At 31.3% G+C, this 11160-nt stretch overlaps 1 protein-coding gene across 8 annotated transcripts; it reads left to right on the forward strand.

Moving 5' to 3' along the window:
* The first annotated feature begins 410 nt into the window (after window positions 1-410).
* On the forward strand, window positions 411-6866 carry LOC133682552 (proline--tRNA ligase, cytoplasmic). 8 transcript variants are annotated; one of them, XM_062105934.1, is made up of 13 exons: window positions 411-565; window positions 900-1015; window positions 1187-1279; window positions 1571-1687; window positions 2357-2544; window positions 2807-2873; window positions 3532-3654; window positions 3785-3937; window positions 4144-4428; window positions 4569-4787; window positions 5239-5332; window positions 5855-5927; window positions 6676-6866. In XM_062105934.1, exons 2-12 carry the CDS (start codon window positions 923-925, stop codon window positions 5917-5919), a joined length of 1497 nt encoding a protein of 498 aa, XP_061961918.1. In that variant the 5' UTR covers window positions 411-565; window positions 900-922; the 3' UTR covers window positions 5920-5927; window positions 6676-6866. The 8 variants fall into 8 exon arrangements, with proteins under 8 accessions (XP_061961918.1, XP_061961921.1, XP_061961922.1 ...); XM_062105937.1 differs by having other exon boundaries at window positions 6680-6866; XM_062105938.1 differs by lacking the exon at window positions 6676-6866 and adding an exon at window positions 6229-6641.
* Window positions 6867-11160: the final 4294 nt, after the last annotated feature.

The raw sequence follows: 11160 nt of genomic DNA on the forward strand, positions 1-11160 counted from the left end.
AACGTGTAATGAGTAACGTTAATATTTGTTTATAGTTAAAAATAAAGAAAAAAAATCATTAATATTTAAAGTTATTTTAAAAAATATTATTTCGCTTAAAAATATATTAAAATAATATTTTTTAAATTTTTTTAAATTTTTTTATTTTGTAATATCAACCTATTAAAATTATATAAAAATATTAAAAAATCAATTATTTTTTTTAAAAAAACACTATTGGCCCCGATACATATTAAAGTAGAAACTTAACATTTTTTTGTAATTAGAAGAAATTAATTTGTAATCGTGCTAAAAGTGTGGGGTAATCTAATTTTGAAAAAGAAGCTTCCGATCCAAAATACGAATTTTTCTGTTAATCCGACCCGCAAATAGTGTAAACCCGGTTCAGTGATCAATCAGAACAAATATATATATATAAAAATTAAAGTCGATTTTTTTCAACGCTATCTAGGGTTTTACTTTAAGACAGAGAGAGAGCTCCTTTGTGTTATCCTCCACTGCACTCGCTTTTGTTCTCTCCTGCTGTGGATACAAAACAACGCCACCACCAGCGTCAACCCGATTCGTACTCTCTCTCTCTCTCCCTTTTATCTTTTTATCAACTGTAATAATTTTATTTGATGAAACCACAAATTGGGTTTCATCACCTAAAACTCATTTTTCCAGATCTGAAACACTGCTGTTTCTGCTGACTTCCTGATTTGCTGATTAGCAACTAATCGGAGATTAGCAATTCTCTTTTTTATTTCTATTTTTTGGGATTCGAATTTTAACACTCAATCTTGTTTTCAATCTCGGTAAAGGTTTATTAGTATTGGGTGAAATGCGAGTTACTGTTTATGATTTCTGTTTAAGCTAGATGATTGAAGCTTTTTTTCTGGTAAATAATTTCTGAGCAGGTGTAATTTTTAAGCTGTGAAAAATGGCTGGTGGTAAAAAGAAGGAGGTTAAGAAAGAGACTGGGTTAGGTCTCTCTTTCAAAAAGGAAGAGAATTTTGGGGAATGGTACTCAGAGGTGAGTGAATCTTTAGTTTATTCTGTGCAATAGATTCTATGTAGACAATCATGAATTGCTGATCATTCTATGAGGAATTATTCAGTAATGCGAGCATGATGCATAATGATTTAGTGAACACTTAAATTCCCGGCTTTCACTGTGAATTTGTTTTCCTTTTGGCTTGTACAGGTGGTTGTGAATGGGGAGATGATTGAATATTATGACATTTCTGGTTGCTATATTCTGAGGCCATGGGCAATGTCAATATGGGAGATTATGCAAGTAAGTTTGTACTTCACATATCATCTGTTGTTTATTTCTTGATTTTAGTATCTTCTATACTTTATGGGTGATTGATTTTCTCTTGTTTCTTCTCCCTTTACCGAAAGTCGAAAGTACTTTTGACTATTATCAATTGTACTGGTGATGACATTTGAATCCTTCTACTGGTTTTTAATTTTTAATGTAGCAGTTGTTTTTCTATGTTATATGAATTTAATCATTCCTTGTTCTTTCTAATTTATAGGTCATTGTGGTAATATATTTTTCAATCTCAATGATGTCAATCTGCAGGTATTCTTTGATGCAGAAATCAAGAAAATGAAAATTAAGAATTGCTACTTCCCTCTTTTTGTTTCATCTAGTGTTCTGGAAAAGGAAAAGGATCACATTGAGGGCTTTGCTCCAGAGGTCAGTGTTCCTCTCTCTTTTCTCTGCACCATCCGGGATTTGAACTTTGTTTGTTGACTTTGGTAGGTGGGTTACTATGCTTTCGAATTTGGAAGCCATTCATTTTGTCACTTTAAAAATTGCCTTGTTTTGTATGTAAAATTGCACTCTGCCATAAACCATTATAAATTAAAATAAAATTTTATTGTAAATTTGTAGTGTTACTAGTCATGAAATATAAGGTTTAATAGGTACAAACACATCTGCTCAGTTCATTATTCCTTTTGAAATGATTCTGAGTTTAAATCCAGTCCAGAGTACAAGTAAAGTTTATGGTCTTATAATTGAGGTTAAGTTGTACTGTTTTTGTTTCGGAATCAGGAACATATCTCATGTTCTTAGATTGGTGTTGTTTGGTTTGGGACCATACCTCACCATAAGAGTGCAGGTTCATTGCTAGAGAACATGCTTAATTGAAATTTTTTGTAGGATAGCTTTGTTTCCAAATTCTCATCATGGACCCATATTGTTGTGATCATAACTGGGTAATAGGATCTTAAAATTTTGGTGTTACTCAACCAACAACAATTTTTTATCTGCTGTAGCAATTTATTTTCCTGTGCAAGAAAGCAACTTTTTATATACAGAAAAGAAAAGAGTTCCTTACTTTATCAACTTGGTCTTTTCCAGGTTGCTTGGGTGACAAAGTCAGGAAAATCTGAGTTGGAGATTCCTATTGCCATCCGTCCAACTAGTGAGACTGTTATGTATCCCTATTTTTCTAAGTGGATCAGGGGACACCGTGACCTGCCTCTGAAACTCAACCAATGGTGCAATGTTGTTCGTTGGGAGTTCAGCAATCCTACACCATTTATCAGGTAGTTTGTTTTGGATTTCTTCATGGTTAACTGTTTTTTTCCGTGATGAATTGGATGTAAGATATTTGATTTATATTGTAAAAACTCACTTCTGTGTTGTGTCATGTGTTGTGTCATGCAAAGATCTTAAGATGTTTTTATTCATTTTCTTAAAGAAACCGCTTTATTTAATCCGTGGAAGCTAGCTGCCAAAAAATCCTGGTCTGCAGAAAGAATTTTAACTCATATTAGTCCATACTGATGGATTATCCATTTGTTTTAGGAGCCGGGAGTTCCTCTGGCAGGAAGGGCACACTGCTTTTGCAACAAAGCAAGAAGCAGATGAAGAGGTATGAATTTGAGAACTTAAGTTCCTGTCCTTGCAGAAGTAAAACATTTTAAAAACTTGAATTTTGTGTCTAGAGAGAAAAACATCTTGAAATTATTAATGACATCCATCTTTCTTCTTTCTTACGGCTAGCTTTTTTCTTTCTTTCATTTTTTGTTGTTGATTTGGTATATGATCATGATAAGTGCATTTATCTTTAGAGGAGCCAATCAATCCATAAACAAGTCAATCATATTCTGGTTTGGAGCACGTATACTTACGTGATGACATTTTCTTTACATGAAATTATCATTTTACTTTGCCATCTTATTATAGTTCACATGAAACACATATTTCTAACCTTTCATTGAATCTTGAAGCGGTTATATTACCGAATGGGCTGGGGGGCAGTCATTCCCTTTGTTGTTAGCTGCTCATATTATAATTCTCTTAACTATAAAAAAAGCTAGATAGGTTTGGGATGTTGTGAATACTCTAACCCACTTATCAAGAAGTACTTCTTTTGTATAAAGATATTTCTCTGGTATTTTTTATAAGCATGTTTGTTTGGTTTCTGATAATCAAATCTCATAACCCATACATTAAATATGAGTAATGTTATTATACTTCTCTAAAATAAAGTTTCATTTGTAATTTTGGTGTCTTTTTTTATGCATCAGGTCCTTCAAATATTGGAACTGTACAGGCGCATATATGAAGAATTCTTGGCTATTCCTATTATAAAGGGCAAGAAAAGTGAGATGGAGAAGTTTGCTGGTGGACTTTACACAACTAGCGTTGAGGTATGTAAAACATAACGCAGACAAGAAAATCCCATGTCATATTTATTGAATTTTAAGGCATTTGCATTTCCTACTTACTAGCATGTTTTAGTCTGAATCTTATTGTTTGAAATTTGTGTGTTTCCACTAGGCATTTATTCCCAACACTGGACGTGGTATCCAAGGTGCAACGTCTCATTGTCTGGGCCAAAATTTTGCAAAAATGTTTGAAATAAACTTCGAAAATGAGAAGGGGGAGAGGGGAATGGCCTGGCAGAACTCTTGGGCCTATAGTACTCGAACGGTAAACTTTCTGATTTTTATCATCTGGAGTTGTACTATTGCCACTCATTACCTAGAAAACATATTCTTTCTTTCTTTTCTTTTCTAGGTGGTATGATTCGTAGGTAGTCCCTTTTATGCTTCAGAGTTGCCTAGCTATCACATTGATGCATTTGTTAATGTTCGTTTATCTTGATGCCATTTCATCTCATCCTTTTCCTTTTACAGATTGGAGTTATGGTGATGGTTCATGGTGATGACAAAGGCTTGGTTCTGCCACCTAAAGTGTCATCTGTCCAAGTTATTGTCGTTCCTGTGCCTTTCAAAGATGCTAATACTCAAGGAATCTTTGATGCATGTGCTGCAACTGTGGATACTTTGTGTGAAGCAGGTATTCGTGCTGAGGCTGATTACAGAGAGAATTACTCACCTGGTTGGAAATACTCTCACTGGGAAATGAAAGGTGTTCCTCTGAGGATTGAAATTGGGCCCAAAGATTTGGCAAATAATCAGGTGAGTATCCCTTCCCTCCATTTTACTGTACTGGTTTCATTGTCTTCCATCTGCACTGCTCTTTCCTATATTGTTTCACCTAATTTGTTCTGTTTATTGCTAGAGTCAAATGCTAATAGTAATTTTCTTTCTGCTCACAGGTACGTGCAGTTCGCCGTGACAATGCAGCAAAAGTGGATATCAGCTGTGACAATTTGGCGGAGAAAGTAAAGGATATGCTGGATGATATTCAAAAGAGCATGTTCGATGCTGCTAAACAAAAGCGAGATGCTTGCATTCAAGTTGCGAAAACTTGGGATGAATTCAAGGAAGCTCTCAGTCAAAGGAAAATGATCTTAGCTCCTTGGTGTGATGAAGAGGTATGATATCATCATTGCTAACCTTTTCATTGTGTATGATTTAAATTTTTTGCTCTTTGCAAAGTTCTTTGTTGATTACGAGGTTTCATTCGTATGCTTTTGTTTAGTCCATTCCAGTGTTGTGTGCATTTGTTTTTCATACTTTTGTCCCAGTTTGAATTGCTATGACACAAGTATTGTGACAAAAAGTTATTTGGGTTCATATTTTTCTACTTGATTGCCCCACGTTTTCATTACTAATTTATTCTTGTCTTATTTGAATGCTAGGTCTGTTTAGTGATGCATTCTATCAATACTTTGGATTTATTTGTCTAGTAAAGTTTGGTCTTTTGCTCTGTACTTGCCAAATAAATTTAGTAAACTCCCTTTTAGATATAGATAGATCTCATTACCACATAATGTTTTTTGTAATTATATATCATTTCTAACTAACAGGTTTTTGTTTTTACAGGAGGTGGAAAAGGATGTGAAAGATCGAACAAGAGGTGAAATGGGAGCAGCCAAGAGTCTTTGTTCCCCATTTGACCAGCCCGAGCTCCCTGAAGGTACTAGTACTCCCTCTTATTTCATGTCATGGTCACTCCTTTCACTATTGCTTTTACCTGTAATCTAATTTCAGTCAAGAATGCTGTGTCAATTTTTGTCAATTCTGCTCTGTTACTTCAGAAACTTATGATAGTGGAAAAGACTTATCTAGGCTTGAAAGCTGCTTCTTTCTACTTATGTTTCAATATGAAGAAATTAATTTCATACTGGGGGTTTGGTAAATTCTTGACATTGGGACAATGTTGTAAATGCACAGGCGCTAGAAATCTAATGGCTTGTATTTTAGATAGAAGTGTATAAGCCTGTGGTTGTGTGGTTTGTCCTACAGATTTCCATCATTGTGTGAGTATGTCTTAAGGGCGATGAATCTAGCAGAATTAAGCAAATTAATGTCAATGGGAAGCCTCTGTGCTCTCAATGGATCAAATATTCATAGCAAGAAATATGCAGCTTGCAGTTTCATCCCAAGTTGATCCCTGAATACTGCTTAATGTATTTTTTTTTTTGGTTAAATTTTATAGGTACTACATGCTTTGCTTCTGGAAAGCCTGCAAAAAAGTGGACCTACTGGGGCAGGAGTTACTAGATTATCAGGTCTTGGTGCAATCTTCCTTCTCAATTTTCAAATTGTTTGAATTTCAGGTGCTTATGTACTTCAGTTGGAGCACATACTAAACTAATTTGTCAGCAGAACATAGAAAATGAGGGGAATATACTAAGTTTTGTTTCTTGAAATTGTAATCGATTTCTGACTTTGATTCCACTTGAAATGTTGGGTTGCGAAGTTCAAATCAGACACAACAAATAGGTTGCCACATAATATATACAATCTTTTTAATGATTAATCGGGTTCTTTTGTGGACCAAGTTTGCCAGTGTTTTAACTTCTTTCACAGGTGTTTTTATTTCACTTTTCAGCAACAGAAAAGATGCATCTTTTTAAAGGTTATATTAGTGATTGGTCAAAATACCTCAGGCGAGGGGAATAGACATTTGAAGAGGGTAGCTCTTGGTTTTAAAAAAGGGTTCGGAGCTAAAAGGCTAGCCAACTTCACTGTCAAAGCCAGACATGCTCGCAATGTTTAAATCTTGTTTTAGATTCCAACTTCCCTCTCGCGAAGAGTGTTCAAGAAGGAAAAGGAAGAGAGGGCACGTCTCTTTATGATCAAAACGTGCAGTTTATCAATAAGTCTTTCCGGAAATGTGGGCTTGATTTTTCTGTGCGCCACAAACAACAAATTTCAAACTATTTACAAATATTCGTCATCTTGCAATATAATTTAGAGAAAACTTGGATGTTTGTGTTTAATCTTAGTTATTGTTTGGCTATTGTTCTGATAAAGACAAGGCAATAAGGACAGAGGAGACAAGATAGAACAAGAGATGGAGATAAAATTGTGTGAGTGGTCTGCAAGACAAGAAATGAAGAGAGAATTGTGTTTGATAATGGTGTAGAAGATAGACCAAGTGTTTTTATATCATGTTTGTATAATGTTGGATAAGATAACAAAATTTGAAAAAGTAAATTATATCATTAATATGTGTTACTTATAAGCTTATATATTTAATAAACATACACATATTATAGTTTATATTAAGTGTTGAAATTAATAATAATATAATAACTTTAGTTCGGTGGGACGACTATGACCCAACTAACCCTAGTCCTAGATTAGTTCAAGCTTAAAAAGTCAAAAGACTGACTTGACTTGATTCGATCAAAACTAAGGTTGATCGTAACATGGTCGATACGGGTTTAAATCTATATTAAAAACTCGTTAGACTTATGATTTTTTTATATGATTTTTTTTAATCAAAATGATGTTTTTTTTATCCCTTTTAAAAAAATCTGGGGTTAACCTTCTTATACAATGACTTGAGCATTGTCCTGAACTAGTCCAAGTTAACAAAAAACAGAAAAAAGATTGGTCTAGCTTGATCCAATCAAAACTAGGGTTGACCGCAACATTATCGACCCAGGGTAAATCTCATATAAAAAACTTGTTAGATTTTTGTTTTCATTTTTTTTTTGGATCAAAATGATGCTATTATTATACTTTTTTTAAAAAAAAAAAATTAGAGATGACCCTCATGTATTGTGACCTGGGCATTGTCTCAGATCGGGTTTTAAATTATTATAATAACTACTTTTATCCTTATATGTCTTAGATATTTTTTTGAATTAAAATTTTTTTATAAGGATATTTTAAAGGTAATTATAATAAATATTTTTTCCAGAGATATGTTCACTATGTATTTAATGTTTTGGAAGTTTAAAAATTCACTTCAAAATTGTCTCAAAGACATATTTATATCTTTATCTCTTTAACTGAAAAATATTTTTGTTTGTGTTGTTTGTCTTTTTAAATATCAACATTGCATCACCTTAGCATCCAAGTAGGCTCTCAAAAACTTCTTATTTTTATGAAAACATTTCACCGCTTATATGATTTTATGATAAAAAGAACTAAAAAATGATACTATTCATATAATGCAAGGTTTCATGGTATTCTTAAACTTCTTTTAAGTTAATATATAATTTGTTGTTAGTGACTTCTCAGTGATTTGATTGTGTAAAAATAAAAATAACAATCATTATTTAGTTTTATAATAATTAAAAATCTTAACTGATTTTTTAGATATGTTTAGGCAAGAAGCTAATTATGCTAAAAAAAAAAGATGAAAATAACTTTAAAACAAAATACTTAAAGTAAGTTGCATTGTTGTTTTATTTAAATGATAGAAATACTCATTGTGCATACATGCTAATGTTTTGTCTAAACTAAATACTTTGTATTTATTAGAGGTAAAAATTCATAGGATATTGATTTGGGATTTAGGCTCGACAATGAAGTCAAATCCTCGCCTTTTAGATTATGGGATGAGATTTGAAACAACGATGAATGGAGATTCAAGTTTTGACTTGTTTCCTTTAATTACCTAATTTATATTAACCCAACATAAATGAATTATTTTACCAAGCATAATCACCATAAATAACTACCAATATTCCAATAATTCAATTAATATAAATGAGCATAATCAAATATGAAAAGAAAATCATGAATACAATATGAATTTATCCAAAACATCAACATACATTTGAGGTTTGAAATTTCAAAAATATTATTCGAACAACAAATAAATCACATATGTAGATTGAAATTGACTTTTACAAGTCATCGAAGTCGGCTAGAATGAGAAGAAAATTGCTAGAAAAAAAAGAAACAATCCTGACTCGTATGCAATATGTGCCATATGACTAATCTTGCTTTCAAGGCATTTTGTCATGTATCACCAGGGCATGGTGGCACGTGGACCACTCTGTAGGGTGGCTCACTAGTTCCTTTTTCTTTTAGAGGCGGTGATGTATACCATCTCTCACTTTATCGAGAGATCGACATCAAGAAGTTAATACAATTGTTGAGTTTTTATAGGTTGTTTTTCTACAACTTTGAGAGGCTAGGTTTTTTGTGTGTTTTTTTGTTCCCTTGTTCTTTTGTTATTGTTTGCTTAAATTTTTCTTTGTAAATGTCTCTCCTTTGGTATTTTTGTTTGTATGTCCTTTCTTTGTGGTTTCTTTTTTATTTATATTGTCCAGAATCCTTTACAAAACAGGAAAAACTAAACTAAAAAATAATGTTAGGTAATTATATTGTTTCCTTCTTAACCATTGATTCCCAATTAATTAAATTTCCCTTTCTTAACATGCAAAATATCTTTCAATAATTTTCCAAATTTGCTTGATCCTCTTATCTAATTTTTTGTGTGCACAATCTCTTATCTTGTTAGTTAATCCTTGTTCTTTATTTATTCTTATTTTACCCCTAGACTCTTTTTTCTTTTTCTTCTTCACTTTTTTTTTATTATCATGAAAACAATTAAATTAATTATCAAAAATAAAATCAAAATGAATATCTAATTTTTGAAAACATATAAAAAAAATTGGGGGTTAAAAAGGGTCATGACACAACTCATCAAGTTTTTGATCTATTATTCCATGCTTGGTTTCAAATAATCTATTAGCTATTTAACTCGTCGCAGTAGGTTATATAATTTTTTTTTTCAAAAAAATACTCGTATCCAAGTTGATTCAATGTGTTTTTTCACATAAAAAAATTTAAAGTATAAATTGAAAAGTTTATGCAAGTTAGGTTAAGATATTCCTTAACATAAAATGAGATGTGTATCCTATTGTGTTTATTGAACTTATTTATTTAAATAAATAAAAGATAAGTCCACAACCTAAAACATCTGTAACTTAAAAGATAAACATAGATGAATATGACTAAATAAACCCATGCTATAAAAAATATTACGTAAGGTTGAACGCATCAACAATATAATTTAAAATGAATATGTTTTATTTTAAAAAATAAACTTCATTTGTATAAAAAAAACTATAGATGAATTAGAATAATACTTTGAAAAATAAAATAGAAACAAAACAACTAAAAAAACCTTATATTAGAAAAAGGCATGCAAAAATCGTGATTTAGGTCAAGAAATCGGGATAAACTCATAGAAAAAACTTGATGATAATCACAAAACCAATATTAAAAAAAAAACTAATGCATAACAATAAAATCATATGAAATAAAATTCTTAACAAATTAAATGTTGAAAGATGAAACCAGGAAAAAAAATTAATTACACGAAAGGATGGAAAAAAAACAATTAAAGGGATTAAAATTTTCAATTGGAGGGTTTAATTGAATTGAAAAATAACTTTCATAAAAAAGAAAAAAAAATCACAGAATGAGAGTCAAACTGAAAAAAATAAAACAATGAAAAATTTGATTTTATGATGGAATTGAAAGGAAAAAAAACTTCAACAAAAGTGCCAAGGACAAAATTAGAAATTTTAAAAAATGAGGACCAAAATAAAAAACCAAACATATGAGAAATTGCAATTGAAAGACTGGATTGAAAAGAATAAAAACTTCTATAAATAGAAAAGGAATAAAAAAAATAGAATGAGGATTGAAATTGAAAATTAAGAAACAAAGAGGATAATGGTGTACATAACATGTTAGGAGAGAGAAAAGAAAGAGAAAAGAAAGAGAAAAAATCAAACGACCACGGTAAGTTGCTACACGCCACTCTAAATGAAAGAGAACACGATGACATATTTGAAAGAAAGGATGAAAGGCAAGTTACATCCATTAGGTGGCGCTCACACGTGCTGGGATATGTCGAGCATGCTCTAACAACTTTTAACATTAAGAAATTTGAGCAAAATACTAAAATGCCCCCCACGTCCCTAGTAATTACACAAAATACTCATATAAAAATATAAAAAATAACCCCAAATGCTAGGCTTATGTTTTGTCTCTTTCAAAGTTAAAGATGTAATTGCATCATATACTAAAATTTGAAAATTCTAAAACATTCTTATCTAGCATCTCAATAATTTTTTTTGATTATGAGAGCAAATATATATTGTTATTGTTAAAATTTAAAAACTCTAAAACACCTCATTCAAGAGATTTAATTGCTTTAGACTAAAAGGCACAAAGATAATTTTATTCTAGTCCAAGACACTTTTTATAATGAAATGAACTATACTAAAAACGCCCGACCATTTAATTTTTTAGGTAATAAAAGCACGTGTAGTTAGTATAAAATCAATATTTATTATTCTTGATAAATTTAAGCGAGATCCATTCATGAACATTGATTTGGAAATTTACTAGAAAAATTTGAAAAAAATATTAAAGTATATTCTTTTTATACCATAAGAACTTATCTCATCATGTTGTAACTTAATTAACTACTCTATAATTTCAAATCATGGGTTCAAAGAGTTTATTAATTATTTTTTAAAT

This window comes from Populus nigra, chromosome 2, assembly GCF_951802175.1.
Source record: "Populus nigra chromosome 2, ddPopNigr1.1, whole genome shotgun sequence".
Lineage (NCBI taxonomy): Eukaryota > Viridiplantae > Streptophyta > Magnoliopsida > Malpighiales > Salicaceae > Populus > Populus nigra.

Bases quoted from the DNA above. Each gene is read 5' to 3' on its own strand.
- LOC133682552 (XM_062105934.1), top strand. From the start codon at position 923: ATGGCTGGTGGTAAAAAGAAGGAGGTTAAGAAAGAGACTGGGTTAGGT. The intron at 1,280-1,570 runs GTAAGTTTGTAC...GTCAATCTGCAG, and splicing joins CAATATGGGAGATTATGCAA to GTATTCTTTGATGCAGAAAT. The intron at 2,874-3,531 runs GTATGAATTTGA...TTTATGCATCAG, and splicing joins AGCAAGAAGCAGATGAAGAG to GTCCTTCAAATATTGGAACT.